This window comes from Oncorhynchus kisutch, linkage group LG5 (genome assembly GCF_002021735.2).
Source record: "Oncorhynchus kisutch isolate 150728-3 linkage group LG5, Okis_V2, whole genome shotgun sequence".
Classification (NCBI taxonomy): Eukaryota; Metazoa; Chordata; class Actinopteri; order Salmoniformes; family Salmonidae; genus Oncorhynchus; species Oncorhynchus kisutch.
In genome coordinates this window covers 11887667-11903880 of record NC_034178.2, presented here as the reverse complement: position 1 = coordinate 11903880, position 16214 = coordinate 11887667, and the positions used below count along the sequence as shown (strand labels likewise).

General features: G+C 39.2%; 1 protein-coding gene across 5 annotated transcripts; it reads left to right on the top strand.

Moving 5' to 3' along the window:
- Positions 1–597: 597 nt before the first annotated feature.
- On the top strand, positions 598–16158 carry LOC109890637 (CD99 antigen-like). 5 transcript variants are annotated; one of them, XM_020482604.2, is made up of 15 exons: positions 598–901; positions 6008–6037; positions 6479–6538; positions 6758–6796; positions 7312–7356; positions 7574–7624; positions 8521–8559; positions 9358–9408; positions 9567–9650; positions 10373–10408; positions 10565–10597; positions 13688–13810; positions 14020–14073; positions 14561–14598; positions 14689–16158. In XM_020482604.2, the coding sequence occupies exons 1-14, from the start codon at positions 841–843 to the stop codon at positions 14563–14565; spliced, it is 711 nt and encodes a 236-aa protein (XP_020338193.1). In that variant the 5' UTR covers positions 598–840; the 3' UTR covers positions 14566–14598; positions 14689–16158. The 5 variants fall into 5 exon arrangements, with proteins under 5 accessions (XP_020338193.1, XP_020338192.1, XP_020338195.1 ...); XM_020482603.2 differs by lacking the exon at positions 14561–14598 and having other exon boundaries at positions 606–901; XM_020482606.2 differs by lacking the exons at positions 6758–6796; positions 14561–14598 and having other exon boundaries at positions 608–901.
- The last annotated feature ends 56 nt before the right edge of the window (positions 16159–16214 follow it).

The window sequence follows — 16214 nt, the reverse complement described above, 5'->3', positions numbered from 1 at the left end:
ATCGTGCTCTGTTATTCGATGTTGGATATTTCCCTAATATAGACTATGCATTACATCGATTAGGCCATAGCCTACTACACACTCTTTTACAAGACGAGAGGTTGTAGTATAGCTTCCAACTGCATTATTTCTCATTACCATTTTCAGCAGGGCCAGTTGCCACATTTTCTTCGCTTTTACGCGCACCGCACAAAATTGATAGCCACGTTACAAATTAAAGTGAAAACCATGACAATTCGCTAGATGGCACAATCGCCCAATTCAAATAGCCAAGGTGTTATGGGAGTACCACACATTTGGATCTGCTGAGTAGTGTTTGGGAAATGATTAAACGTACGTGTGTGCAGTTTTCTTTTATATTACACCATAAACATGCAATTGGTGCAAAATATCGTTTGTGTAGCCTATTACGCATATGCTGATAAAATAACGATTTCCCTTGAATAGAGACAGTTCCAATAGCGATAATTACATTCATTTTCAATCAATTGATGGGCGATAAGGCAACACGAGTAATGTAAATGTAGGCTTATGTCCCTCACTTCTCTCAGCTTGTGACCTGATGCGCGGCAAGGGTTACGCCTTTATTTTACGAAGTTACCACAGCACACCCACCCTGACTGCTCTTTCATTCTGTTGGAAAGTTGACTGCCAATCTGTAACTGGAGAACACTCGAGTGCTGCTAGACAACGAGGGGACAGCACCGCACATTGACACACCCTAAAGTTACCGATCTATTTTGACAAAGAACTCCGAGCAAAGAATTAGTTCAAATAACCATATCGATCCAGCATCGGATAATTCAGGGAAACTGTTGTTTTCTTTCCTATTCAGCAGACATGAAATCTTGCTTATGGATTGCCTTGCTTGTAACTCTTGTTATAGGGACGAAAACACAAGGTAAGGTTTTTTCCCCACCCAAGATACATAACTAAGCCATTATTATGCCTATTATTAATAGCTATTATGATAATGATAATAATATTATGATAATGATGATCATTACTATTATTGTTGCTATTTACTTTAAAAAAACATTTGTATTTTTATTGACGGTAACGTAGGCCTATTTAAAGTTATACGTTTTGCTTAGGCCTATCCTTTGGACAAGGTACACACAAGATTGGCCTACAAGTTGTAGTAATACGATTATAGATTTAGGCAAGAAAATAGACGGGGAAACTCCATGTCTGCGTCCCCCTCCCCCATGTTATGAGTTATGTCTATTTGTGTTAGGGCACGTGCCTGTTGCATGCATTTGTTTCCCAGTTTAGTCATCTGTGCAGTTTTTAGTTGCACAGCTGAGAATGACATGCAGTTACCTTAACAGCAAGGCAGTATAACACTGTTACAAAGTTGTTGGCGAATACAACACTTGTGTACTTCTTGTATAGTTTTATAATCACTGCTCTCAGAAGAGGTCTGACTCATCTTAGTGTGGTAGTATATGACTCAAGGGTGTGTCTAGTCTGCTCTTCAGAATCAGGGTAGTGTCTTTGGCTCATAGGGAAGCACATGTGCTAACTGGCACAACTGGGGACAACTTTGAAAAGCAAGTGTGAAAGGCAAAGAGAGAGTGTTTTGTTTTCTCTCGCAGGTTTTAATTGCTGAAAGGTAAGGGGGTTTGCAGAACACAGTTCCCTGTACTGCATACTAACAACGCTCTCACTGAAGTGTTTCTTCTTTCAAGACACTTTCAAGCCAAGGCCCCCTCTGCCATCCTTATTTTCTTTGTAGGCTCTCTGTACTTGTGTGTCAGTTGATAAAGAATACAAATCAAAAGTATCTCCAACAAATTTAGTTGGCAATACATGTTTCAGATCTTCTTTCCCACAATGCAATTTTGAAAATAATAATACATGTTAAAAGTGTAGCGTATTTGAGGTTTTTAAAGGCTTCTGAAGCTTGTAATTTCCACTTGAGATTTCAGACTTGATTTTCCTTTACGACAAATATATCAACCCCTACAAAAATGTCCATTAATTATAATCCACATAATAATTCACATTTCCTGTTGCTGCAGGATTATTTTCCTGCTGTAGAAAACTGGCTCAAATTTAGATCCAACATCTGTAGGCCCATAAGATATTGGACTTTGAAATACTTTTCAGCCTTATAGCTCCTCTGTGAGTTATACTCAGCACCCATTGAACATAACATTCTAAATATATATCCCATCCTGTGAATGGCTGTGTCTCTTGGCTTCATATGTGAGGCTGCTCCAGGATTGGCTAGAGTTGACCACAGGCATGCAGCCCAAAACCCCTACCCAGATGGGCACGCTGTCTTCATGATGACACATGTGATGCCTAGATTTAAAAGCCAGACTGAACTGATGAAAGACTGTTTTATATTACCCCATCATTGCCTCAAGTCCAGTACACAGTGAAAATAATTAGTACGAGTGGGTTATATTTAGTTAGTTGATTTTTCTTCTGAATGTACACTGTAAAACCATGAAACATGTGACACGATTATAACCTAAATGTCAGTGTTAAAAACTTAAACATTAGGCATTTAGATTAGCCAATACGGGTTCTCATTTTAAACAAAGGCATTTAGAATGCAAGATTAAACACGAGTCAGCTTTTTACAGTCAGGAGAACGCATAGAGTTGAAGTCGGAGGTTTACGTACACCTTAGCCATATACATTTAAACTCAGTTTTTCACAATTCCTGACATTTAATTATAGTAGAAATTCCTTGCCTTTAGGTCACCACTTCATTTCATTTTAAGAATGTGAAATGTCAGAATAAAAGTAGAGAGAATGATTTATTTCAGCTTTAATTTCTTTCATCACATTCCCAGTGGGTCAGAAGTTTACATACACTCAATTAGTATTTGGTAGCATTGCCTTTAAGTTGTTTAACTTGGGTCAAACGTTTCTGGTAGCCTTCCATAAGCTTTCCACAATAAGTTGGGTGTTTGTACAGATGAATGTGGTACCCTCATGCGTTTGGAAATTGCTCTCAAGGATGAACCAGACTTGTGGAGGTCTACAATATTTTTTCTGAGGTCTTGGCTGATTTCTTTAGATTTTTCCATGATGTCAAGCAAAGAGGCACTGAGTTTGAAGGTAGGCCTTGAAATACATCCACAGGTACACCTCCAATTGACTCAAATGATGTCAATTAGCCTATCAGAAGCTTCTAAAGCCTTGACATAATTTTCTGGCATTTTCCAAGCTGTTTAAAGGCACAGTCATTTTAGTGTATGTAAACTTCTGACCCACTGGAATTGTGATACAGTGAATTATAAGTCAAATAATCTCTGTAAACAATTGTTGGAAAAATTACTTGCACAATGTAGATGTCCTAACCGACTTGCCAGAACTATAGTTTGTCAACAAGAAATTTGTGGAGTGGTTGAAAAAAAAACAGTTTTAATGACTCCAACCTAACTGTATGTAAACCTCCGACTTCAACTGTATATTTGTTAAGTATTCAGATTTTGAACACTGCTGTTTACTTTCCCATGCATTTCATCATTAGAAGTTGATGTGACTTTCCATGCCTTATTCAGATCATTGTTAGTAATGTCTGTCACCTTACTGGACAGGACATTTGATTCAAGAAATCTTTTCAATTGCATGGTGTTGTTGTTACTTGACTGTGTTGAGTTCATTTCTGTTAACTCTCTCAGAGTGAAAAAGACATGGGAGGGGCCCTATTATCATATTTCCCAGCATGCTTTGTTGCAGTTTGATTTTTTTAGAATAGTTTGTTTTAAAATCTATACACATTGATTGATTAATTGATGTCATACTATTCAGAGGAGCAGGATGAGGTGAGCTTGATAAAGACTCACCCCGCTCCTGTACAAAGGACTGAAGACAGCTTTTTAACAAAGTGGCTTTTTAACATGTTTTTCATGTCTTAAAAATGTTTTACCTTTTTAGATCATTAGTACACATTTTAAATGGCTTCTACAGATTTGATATTTTTACAAGGAAAGTACTTTTACTCATGGTTGTTTTAACTAATTGATTTTAACAACATGTACTTTTTAACAAATTCAAATGTAACTCTCAAATGCTGTGTTTTATGCCTTGTTGCCGTTTTTATGTGTGTAAATGATGTAAAAAATGTATGAGCTGTTTTTAAAGGAATTGTGCCAATAAAACTTTTCCAAAAGAAAAATTCCTGATTTACCCACTCATGAGTATTTTACCAGTATGGTCCCATGAGTCTTCTCAAGTCCCTTTGGATAGTCCAAGTATCCCCAGGGGTCCTCCTAGTACCCCTGGTTGGGAACCACTGGTTTAGGTTGTCTTGTTTATTAAGTCCTTCACCAAGGCAGTCATTTGGAATGTGCAGGTTGTGGGTGATACAATTTTCAAATTCTTGGATATCCTCCTGCTGGCTGGATTCTGATAGGAATTACTAATCACAGCACAAACCAGCGTACTGTGACTTGCAGATCTTATGTGGCACATAAGCCAAGATTTTCAGACTACAATGTAGAAGTTAACTAAGCTATAACTAACAGCCTTGTGAAACGTACAATGAGTGTACAAAACATGCACCCCCCTTTGCCCTCAGAACAGCCTAAATGTGTTGGGGCATGGACTCTACAAGGTCTCGAAAGCATTATACAGGGATGCTGGCCCATGTTGACTCCAATGCTTCCCACAGTTGTGTCAAGTTGGCTGGATTGTCCTGGACCATTCTTGATACACACAGGAAACTGTTAAGAGTCAAAAACCCAACAGCGTTGCAGTTCACCTACTACCATACCCTGTTCAAAGGCACTTTAATATTTTATCTTGCCCATTCAACCTCTGAATGGCACACCATCCACATCTCAATTGTTTCAAGGCGTAAAAACCCTTCTTTAACCGGTCTCCTCCCCTTCATCAACACTGACTGAAGTGGATTTAACAAGCGACATCAGTAAGGGATCATAGCTTTCACCTGGTCGGTCTATGTCATGGAAAGAACATGTGTTCCTAATGTTTTATACACTCAATGTATAGTATGTGATCATAAAGGGTTGAACTTGAATTGAAATACATTAACTTAGGCAGTCACTAGGTGAACGTTTCAGAAAATGAATTTATTGCAACAACCATGTCTCTGTCACTAACAAACACTGTCATGGGTTGGCATTTCTCACGTCCACTCGAGAGGTATGCTTGGAAATATGCAAATACGGCTTTACTCCCTACAGTGTTAAAACAACACCCCCAGTGTTTAGAGTTTAAAACCTAAATGCCTTGTGCTGAATAAACGTGTTCATGTGGTTAACAAGTGTTACAATGAATAAACATGTCCTGGTGTTTACAATCTAAACACTGTGATGTGTTTTCATCGAAATTCTAAATGCCTTGAGTCGTGTTAAAAGGTGTCTCGGAAAAGTGTTAGTTTTGTTATGTGTTCAGATCCTAAACACTTGGTATTACAGTGTCAGAAGCAACTATCTGACTTTTCTGCTCAGTTTCACTTGAGACCTTATTCTTATACAGTCAAAGGTTCAGACGCAGTAAGCAAATGTATTCAAACTGGGAGGCCTCTCTTTTAAGTGTGTTGGCTAATTAGGTAACTAGTTAATTAGTTAGTGTGCTAGTTCAGTCTTAGCCTGATTAATTCCTCAAGGTTTAACTACAGCCAAGGCAGAGTAGAGAAAGTAGAGTGTTCAAGGAGACAGCTCTCCGGTTTCAGCAACCTATGAGTCATTCAAACCTTCAAAAACCGCAACTGACAGTAGTGGCAACAGACTGTATGCCTGGCAAGGCCTAGTTCCCTCATAACAAAACCACACCAGGCAACCAACACAGGATGTACTATACGGTGTTAAGTAGCACAAACACCGTCACAATATCAAAGTCACGCACATAGCAACTGGTGGTTCCATGGAACTTTTTTTAGCACACAGTTAAAAAAGCTAGTTTGGTTAGTTGAGTAGAAAGTGGTGCTATCTAAGATGCGTAGACAGCCAGTGTTGTGGGTGTGTTGGCGTTGTCTTGGACATTGGCTGACCAATATTATGTCATCTTTGTCCCACAGACTTGGATCTTTCTGATGCCTTTGATTTCGGTGAGTTTCTTGATCTTTGTTGCTGTTGTTGATAGGTAAGCCTACTGTCGATGTAGTTCATAATGATGAAGCAGGCGTAATGGGTGTTCCTCACCGTGTTCAGGTGGTACATCTTCTCTGCCTATCTGTATCACTGCTCACAGCGCTGTCTGGCTCTGATCCAGTTGAATGCATATTGCGTAATGCAAATGGCTTAATTAGTTATTACTGAACAGGAGTTCATGTCCAAATATAATGTAGGCCTTCTGAAAATATTTCATATATGTTTAGAAATGACCATTTGAATTCGTAATACTCATAACACATGATGATCCTGTTGTTATAATACAGATTTTTTTCAACATTTTTTTTAGATATATATGTGACATCTCCAGCCTTATAGATTCAAATGTGATGAATGATTTTCTGAAAGGCAAAAAAAAAAACTCTCTCCTTGTTTAGATGACCCTATAACTACTATTCCAAAACAGCCAAAGGAACCTGCAAAGGATCCCAGTCCAGGTAGGGGAAACCTGTCACATAATATTACACTGACTGTGGGATGAAACCAACTCTGTGAGTCACAACTCACATGACTCAACATGAACCACATCAATAACCATTCTGCATTCTGTCACACTTCTTCAAATAACCCTCTGCCTGACCAGATTCTTCTGTGTTGACAGTGTTATAATCATGCTCTAAGCATAAATACATGTCATTACATTTCTTCATCTCCAGGAGGAGGATTTGATCTATTCGATGCTCTTGGTCCAGAAGGTAAAAGGGACACAATAATAGGTGTAGCTGGCTCCCTCTTTATCTAAGCTGGTGTTGGTTTTCCTCTTGGAGCTTTTCTATATATCAGACTTACATTTGGTTGCCCTTCTCATTCAACAGGTAGCTGTGTTTAAGTCTCTCATCAGCTCATTGGTGCTGGGATAATAAGATTGGATCATTCCTTGTCTCGGAATTCTTTTTTCACTGATTTGCTTTTAGGGTTTCATCCAGTTTGCGATTTGGATGATAGATTTATAACTGCATCCAATTGTATAGTTAGACTGTTGTGGTATTCAGTTATATTCAACCAGTAATAACTGGCTAAATGAAATGCCCATCCCTTTCAGCAAATCGCAACCTGGATCACCTTATTCTATTATGCTATATTTCTAATCAAACTTTTCCTTTCCTGGCATTAAAATGGTAAGACTCAAAGGTTAAAATCCTGGGAATTATGGTTTAAAGTTGAGGCTTTTTTAATCCATCCTTCCTTGATTCACCTTTCCTCCTCTTAGAGCCTGAGAAACCAGCTGGGATCCCTCCTAAAGAAGGTGGAACTGGTAAGGCATCTATGGCCGACAAAATGTCAAATGAATGGATAGCTCACATGTATTTCAACTAAGATTTTATTTCTGTTCTCAGATGATTTAGATCTTCTGGATACGCCAATGTGTTTATTTACATCTATGTGTTCTAATAACTAAATATGTTGTCCAATCATTTGCCCAACGTGGAATACAATGCTCTTATAGTTGATATACTTGATGCCCTTTCCAGATCCCAAACCTGTAGATCCCAAACCTGTAGATCCCAAAAAACCAGCTGAGGGTAAGTAAATTAACTCAACCAGCCGAAGTAACACTAATCACTTGTAATTACAGTATCCGTCCTATTTTATCAGGATTCTAGCTATCAGATTAAAGAACACAGGAAGACATTCTGATCAGTGCATAAAATGAACATCCGCCACCCACCAGATGCGGGTAGATTTAGGTATTGCAGGTCTCTACAGTGCGAGCGTTACATTTGTGAATAAAATAGTCAAAAGTGCGAGTTGAAATTTATTGCAGAAAAGTGCGGCAGTAGCTGTTTTCAAAGTATTTCTGCTGTTTTGTTTCATAGTTCCTAATTGCACAATGAAATATGAATCCTCTATCCCACCTCGCGCAGCAACACTGACTGGCAGGAGAGCTGTGCGCTCTGTGTGAAGTGCTGATAGATTCATTTTTGGAGGTGCTGCGCACAGGCATAAAAGTTGGTCTAATTTACTCAAAAGTCTACAAAGTGAGACGGTGTCCTTGTGTTTCTTGGCTATTTACATGGTTTAGTTCAGAAGCTCAGTTGTTTTTAAACGTTAGTTTGAGGCTGCTGCTTCAAACAGGGGCAGCTGAAAAATATATCTCATCTGATATTTTGGTTAAAAGTCACAACATTTTTGTGAAATTGAGCAATATACCACATTACTACTTCTTACTAATACATTTCTTGTTTTGGAAATATTACAAAGCGTGGTCATCTGTTTTTTAATGTTAAATGCTTTGGCTGGTAAAAATTCTGAGTGGCAGGTACCTGCCACAGTTGCTGCAGACCAAATAGTCACTTTTAAGCCCTGGTTCTGATACCTAAAGCAAATCGAATATTGACCTCAAGATGGGAGATGTCATCCATTGCAAATGATACAATCATAGAATCCATATGTTTTCTGTTCTATTTTCTCTTCATAGATGGGATGGGTTTTGACCTGTCTGATGCCTTGGGTCCAGGTAAAGCCAGAGTTATTGTTAGGTTCTCAGTCTAGGGAAGAAGTCGTTCTATTTCGTGCAGGTCTATATTGAGGATTCCCTCTTTGTCCCTCCCTCCCTGTTTACTTAACCCAATCGATCGATCAATCAATCAAACAAACAATCAATAAATCATTCAAATCAAGCAATCAACCGGGTGCAGCAGGTAGCCTAGTGGTTAGAGCGTTGGACTAGTAACCGAAAGGTTGCAAGATTGAATCCCTGAGCTGACAAGGTAAAAATCTGTCGTTCTGCCCCTGAACAAGGCAGTTAACCCACTGTTCCTAGGTCGTCATTGAAAAAAAGAATTGGTTCTTTAACTGACTTGCCTAGTTAAATAAAGGTCAAATCAAAAAATGGGCTTGTGATGAATCATACCTACCCACTGCTACCTATGATTAAGCTTTACCTCAGCAGCCTTTACATACCCAGCAAGCACCTTTTGTCTTGAGACGTCTTGAGACATGGTGATGGCTGGGTATGTAAAGGAGGTTCCCTTTGCTTTGCGTCCAGTGACTCTCACCTCTCTTAATAAGAAGCTGGGCCTCTTGAGCTTTCAAAACCTGCTAAACCAGACGGTCACTTTCCCTTAAGAGCTTAAGTGATTGTAGGTGCTGATGTTTTCACATCTAATGTCGGACGAAATGGTATGAGGGACTAGTGGAATGCTTCCCAGTGTGAAAACATGTTATAATGTTATTATAACGTGTTATAATGTAATATAAATAATGGTCCTCTTCCCACTCCTCTCCCTTGTGCTCTAATGTCTATCATCCATAGATCCCGTACCGGGTAAACCAGCTGTTGTTCCACCGAAAGATGGAGGCACCGGTACTAAGCATTGGATATATCCCTTCATTTCCTCTGTTTGATGATCATATACTATGTGTGTGCTACTGTGTATTGTTATTATGGACTCCCAGGACTCTCTGGAAAGCAGTGGTAATTGTTACCGACTCACCCGTTGCTATACTGTTTTCATCTGGAAGGTGGCGGGTCCTTCGGAGACAATGACCTGTTTGATTTGAGTGATAACGATAACTACAAGCCTGATCCCGGCAAGGGAGGTGGAGGTAGGACATTTAAGGCTTTTGTTATTGAATTGAGACAAAGGGTGCTGTTCATACAAATGAGTTAATGGGTTTGACTTCCAACAGTAGGCCTGCAATCTTACCGTTGAGGGAGAGTCATTTCTACTCAGACTAGCCTACGTCAAAATACACACAATAGAGTATGCCGGGGAGGCTGGGAACCCGACAGGAATTGTCCATTGTTGCCATATTGAAGTTAATTGCAGTGCTAAATTCACTGTGGACTAAAACAGAACCGTTCTGTCTTAAAACTGTATACGCATTCCCTATTTCTTTTTCCTGTTAGTCACTTAGAATGGAAGTAATTACTTGTTCTTTACAAAAGAGAGAAGAAAAGCAAAAATAGGGAAGAGAAAAACCCCTCATGGTTACCAAGGTAACTCGTGCCATATGCGTGTTAGTCTGATGCTATCCTGCAGGATACTGTGGAGGAGCTGAAAACTAACCTGTCATTAAACTCCGTGTAAGGGGAAGGTTTCAACCCTCACAGTTAAAGACAACATGTTTAAAAGGAATCTGGAAATATTTGACCAACTCTATGAAGTCTTTATACAATAAATCTCCCAAGTCTTTGCACGTACATGTAAATAGAACACACAGGCCTCTAGCTACTTCTATGTACAGTATGTCTAGAAGTATATACTACAGAGCGAGTAGAAGTGTCTCACTTTGCTCTGTTTTTTTAATTTTAATTTTATATATAGCACGTGCAGCTGACCCAGCGCCCTCAGATCCCAATGGTACGTCACTTATACCACTTACTGTTTGCCTGAAGTTTGTCTGAAGTTCTTGCGTGCTGCTAGTAAAACTGATCCAAAACAGTAATACTGCAAAATCAAAGTACACAAATGTATGGACTTATTGCTTACTTTCTCACTTTATTTTTCCCTTTTCAGGAGGAGGTGGTGCTCCTGCAGACCAACCTCAAGGTAAAACAATCAATCCATTTACTTATCAAGCGTCTCAGAGGAGGAATTATATGGGGTGCCGTTTTGTCAAGTTGAGCGGCTATTCCGCACCAGATTTAGGTGGAATCTTTAGTCTGTATTCGCCCACTGTACCCACACCAAGTCTTCTCATTTAACTCTCACCACTCATCTTCACCATGATGTCAAAGGCCTGCAGTGTGAAGAATCTCAGTGACAGTGAATTCTTCCCACACCGTTTGAGGGACTAAGCTCCGTGCTTTTATAGTCATATCCGTTTCCTGTCTTTGAGGAAGTTGGCTGATTGCCCTGGTTTTAATGTGTGCTCCTCACAGTTGGATTATTTTGCTTTATACTTCCTGTTTCAATCCAAACACAGCACAGACTCTGAAAATTAATAATACAACTAATGAAAGGGCTGCGCTGAGCAGAGGTCTATCAAACTAAATGTGTTGAAACATGCTTTGAGGATTCCCTGATCAAATAGTGCAAGTGGAGGCTTAAGGATGGCCATTTTTTTGTAGCAAGAAATATAGTTTCTGGGTAAATAAGTACAGTAAGCTTTATGGGAACATTGGGAACTATTGGTTTGGAATACAAAGGGGAATTAACTCTGATTGGCTTGAATGGGTGCACTCTATTGGCCATAGCCTAAAACCCGGGTACGATTCTGTGTCGTTGCAGATCTAGATCTACTGTGTGGCCAATTCCTGAAGATGCTAGATGCTAACATGCCAGAGGGCGTCCATGTTTGGCTTTCCAACATAAAGCAGACAGTGGTGCCTCTGTTAGAGAAGGCCATGGAGCTTTTGAATGTGGGCCAATGAAGGAGCCCCCAGTGACTTTCAGGAATCAGGGAGACATCTATCCACCTATGTTCTGATTGGTGCTCAGATCTGAGGGAGTGTTCTGATTAGTTGTTTACATGGTGTTAACAGGTTTGAGGTGCTTTAAAACACGTCTCAGGGCTGATCTTACAAAGCAATGATTTGTACGCTCTTCGGAGAAAAAATGGTTCCAAAAGGTTCATTCAGCTGTCCCTATAGGATAACCCTTTTGGGTTCCATGTGGAACTCTCTTTGGTTCTACCTGGAACCAAACAGGATTCTCCTATAGGACAGCCGAATAACTCTTTTAGGTTCTGGAGAGATCCTGTTTTTCTGAGTGTAGGCTCCAGTTTTCACTGGGTTAAAGCTAGGGTTAGTACAAAGTTCAGAGGTTTTATCCCTTAAGGAGTGGGTGTGCTCTCATCCCCTCTGACACCCCACCCTTCTCTTTACTTCCTGAAGTCAGTTTCTGAATCATTCCTGTGTGTTGAGCTTATGGGATTCTGTTTTGTAAAATGTTACAGCTATAAGCCTAAAGATAGTGGTTACTGATATTATCAAGGTTATTTTTATTGTCCCCCCACCCGTTTTTGGGCTGCATATTTGGCCACTTGCCAGTGGTTTTCCACTGTTCCACTGTGTTTGAGGCATTCTTATGCATTGCATGTAGTTGTTTCGTATGTGTGTTCCTTCTTGTGTGGTAGTCTTTCCAAATGACATGGCAATTAATGCAAAAATAATGAAGGTATATAAAGGCTAGAGAAGCCCTCTATGTTTACAATTTTTTGGACAATTATTGGTCATAGTCCAGATGTAAAACAGATGTCTGACACTCATGGGAGGTCTTTGTATGAATTTCTTCCCTGTGTCGCATCTTGTCATAGCATGCCCGTCGTTACTGTACCCTAAGCCTGTTACTTACGAAGGCTTTTGCAGCCTAGCCTTAACAGCCCCTGACAGAGGCCTAGTCAGCACACATTCCTAGCATAGCCGAACTTCACAGCACTCGGTTGTGCTAATGTGTTCTCGAACAACCGGACATGCAGTTCTCTCATATTCCAATATTGACTTACGTGAATGACTTATTCTGAAACACTGAAGGATACATGTGCTAAGCCAGTAGGGGTTATACACGTTTAAAAAGATATATTGTGCGTTTACAAATGATTTATGTATCGTGGTGAATGTTCCTGTAAGGTTGGAAGTTGTCTTTCATTGGGGTACGTTTCTTTGGCCACTTGCATTCAAATACAAAATCTTGTTTCCATTACAACGTGTCTTACCGTGTTAGAAGCATGCGGCTCCTTCTTTTTCTTACGATGTGTGTGTTACAACAGTGAGGTTAGCGATCAACACATTGCCATTGTCGTCTCTTTGTCTGTTGTTGTATTCCTTCAGATGGTAATAAAGCCTGCTGAACGGTGTTCTGATTTATGGTGTTCTGCAGAGGATCTATAACACATAGCGTGGTTTCTGTTGATGGAATCCATGCAACCGGCTCTTGAAGAATGTAGCTTGCATGTGTGACTGTGAGCGAAGGTTATTGGACTGAACTGTACGATTGTAGCCACAGGCGGTAGGTTGCATTCTTCAGCAGTAAGTCACCGTTTGTTGGGGATTCATCCTGTTTTTACCCTGGGCAACGCCCTGTTTCCATGCATGATACACTGTTACTCACAGTGGTTCTCTATGGGAAAATCCAGTTTCTACTTGTAAGGTTTATTCATCAAAATTCAAGTGTTTGTTCACTGTAATCCCGTTGTGCATTTCTTTCTGTGTTACTTTCTGTATCCTTGGAGTTGGGTTCGTGTTATGTCCTTCACTGTATCACTGGGTTGTGGCTTTCTCTGAGGTTTCATGGTTTCATGTCTTTTGTCTAGATAGTTTTAAGATGTTTTTAAAGAGAAACTCCGGAAAATTTGTGTTTCAGTCCCCATACTATTCTGTTGCACTATTTTCCACCCAGAAATACTTTGCCAGCACATTACAACCAGAGGCCGTCATAAAAAGGCTCTCGACCACCACCTTGTGGAATTATGGTATAGTTCTTGTGGAATTATGGTATAGTTCCAAAATGTTTTCCGTTGGTGTGCAACTAGACTAGAGCTGTATGTTTTGGGGGAAAAAAGGCATGTTATGCAACATGAATAATAGCCTCACTCACAAACACTTTCTTTAATATATTTTTCAAAGAATTACTCAGAGAGAAAATATCTAGCGTAACCTTATCAACTAAACATTAACAATGGATATTTTTGTTGTGTAGGTGAAGAAGCTGGATCTGGTCAGATCGCTGGCATAGTGAGTGGAATAGGAGTGGCCCTCCTTGGTGCTGCCTCCAGCTACTTTGCCTACCAAAAGAAGAAACTGTGTTTCAAGGTTCAGGGAGGTGAGTGAATGGGACTGGGATACGTACAGTAAAGTATGTGTAGTAGTGGATACAAGGTTGCCCTGGCTGTAGACGCCTGTATGACACCTAATAGAAGTCTACAGACATGTCTCAGGGCAAAATACAAGGGTCTAGAGGTCCCACTATAAAGTTGTCTGTGGCACATAACATTTTCTTAAATGCAAATGCTTGTGTATTTCTCCATTCAGGTGAAGACCCAGAAAGTGGAAAGAATGCACATGGAGCTCAGTCTGATCCCCAAGGTAAGCACGAGTTATTACACAATCTAATTAGTCTCTCTCTCTCTCTACTACTCCAATATACTACCTACTACTCCAATATACTACCTACCACTCCAATATACTACCTACTACTCCAATATACTACTTACGACTCCAATATAATACCCACTACTCCAATATACGACCTACTACTCCAATATACTACTTACTACTCCAATATACTACTTACTACTCCAATATTCTACTTACTACTCCAATATTCTACCTACTACTCCAATATACTACCTACTACTCCAATATACTACCTACTACTCCAATATACTACCTACTACTCCAATATTCTACCTACTACTCCAATATACTACCAACACTATCTACTACCTTACTATATACTGCCTACCTACTATCTCATTCTACTATTCCTGTTCTGTTTTCCTGCCTTTTCTCTGGGTGGGTCCTGCTACTCCTCTGTTTCTTTACTTCTCTGTCCTCCTTTTCTTTCCTGCAGATTAGGGCAAGGGAACCCTCTGGAGAATGGTCTGCTGAGTAGGCTTTTATGTTATTTTAAATTCCAATGCATTGTTTTTTAAAATATTGTTAACATAACCATTATTTCTGTGCTTTCTCTGATTCCAGTGATGAGCAACTTGCTCAGGTCATCCTAACTTCGATCAGGTCATCCTAACTTCGATCACGTCATCATAGAGGAACCTCACCTATAGCAAAGAAACACCTTCCATCAGCAGGTGTCAAACTGTCTGCTGGGGACATCAGTGGGCGAAAAAATACAATAAAAAAAATATAGATTTTTTTTCTCATTTGTCTTTCATTTGGAATTTAACTGTTGGAGAATGTTAGTTGTATGTTGTTTTTGTTGTTGTTGCCTTATCGAGCTGTGTAAAGACACTTAGATAGATTTACAACTTGAATACTTGTTGTTTTTTTTGCAGTGAATATGTATTGACCATTTTCATTGTATATTGTTCAGTACCAAACACTTGTCTTTCAACATGCTGGGTGTGATTTTTCATCACTGGCCATTTACATTTTAATTTCATACTTTAGTAGGCCTAGCTAGTATCTATGACTGCATTGTACATTTGACTGTGTTTACAACTAAACAAGTGCTCACGTTGCACATGGCTTTTTGTTTGATTTGTTTTACTTTACCTCTACACATATTAACTTCTTTCATCAAATGTCAGCGCTTGTTTTAAAATATAACCCAGGCGAGTCTGTAGTTACACCATTTAAAACAAACCATGCACACAGAGGATACTTTTATAACATGGCGCACTCATGTAATTATTCATTGGATTCAAATGTAATAGAAGGATTTAGAACCTTTTGTATAGATGAAGGTATAATGAGAGAGAGAGAAAAAAGTGCCTTAAGAGTAAAAGGGATTATTTGGGTGGATATAAAAAAGAATGTGTAGGGTACTATTTGGAATGAGGAATGGTTTCAAGCTCAACCTTCAGCTGCATCACGTCTTCTGTAAGTTCGTTGTTCGGGGTGCAAGCCACTCGCTAGTGTTTATGTGAGGAAAGCTACCATAAATGCACATGGTAAATTGACAAAGATGTTGTTGTTTTTTAAAATGCATTTTGCATGTTTATTTGCAAAACAACATTTATACTGAGAAGTGGTTATTGTATGTTTTAAGTTATACTTGTTTAAGATTTGTATGTATGATTGCTTGATTTCTGATGCAATACAGATAAGAATAGAAATTGATACCTGGGTTTGATACCAAACTAGTAAATCAGCATATTCTACCATGTCACTTGTGCTGTAAATACTAATGAAGAATGTGTATAAAAGCCCCACTGCTTTTTCTGCTGTGTGGTATATTCCCATTTTCTTTGTTCTCCTTTAACTTTCAGTACATGTCATTAAAAACCTTTTGAGTAACTGCAACTGAAGAAGTGTTACTGCTTGTTCTTTACCAATGCAGGAAATCATTTGTTGGCTGAGTTGATGATCGTAGTTAGTTGTTTTGTGTGTTCTGAAGGAGTTTGATTCCGTCTCTGAAAGACAATGGAGTGCCGTTGGTAATGTACCTTATTGTTATCAATAAAGTTAACTTTCTTTTATTTTTTACAATTGATTGGTATTTTTTATTTAATGTATGTTTTCCATCAAGTTTTAAACATCGGCGT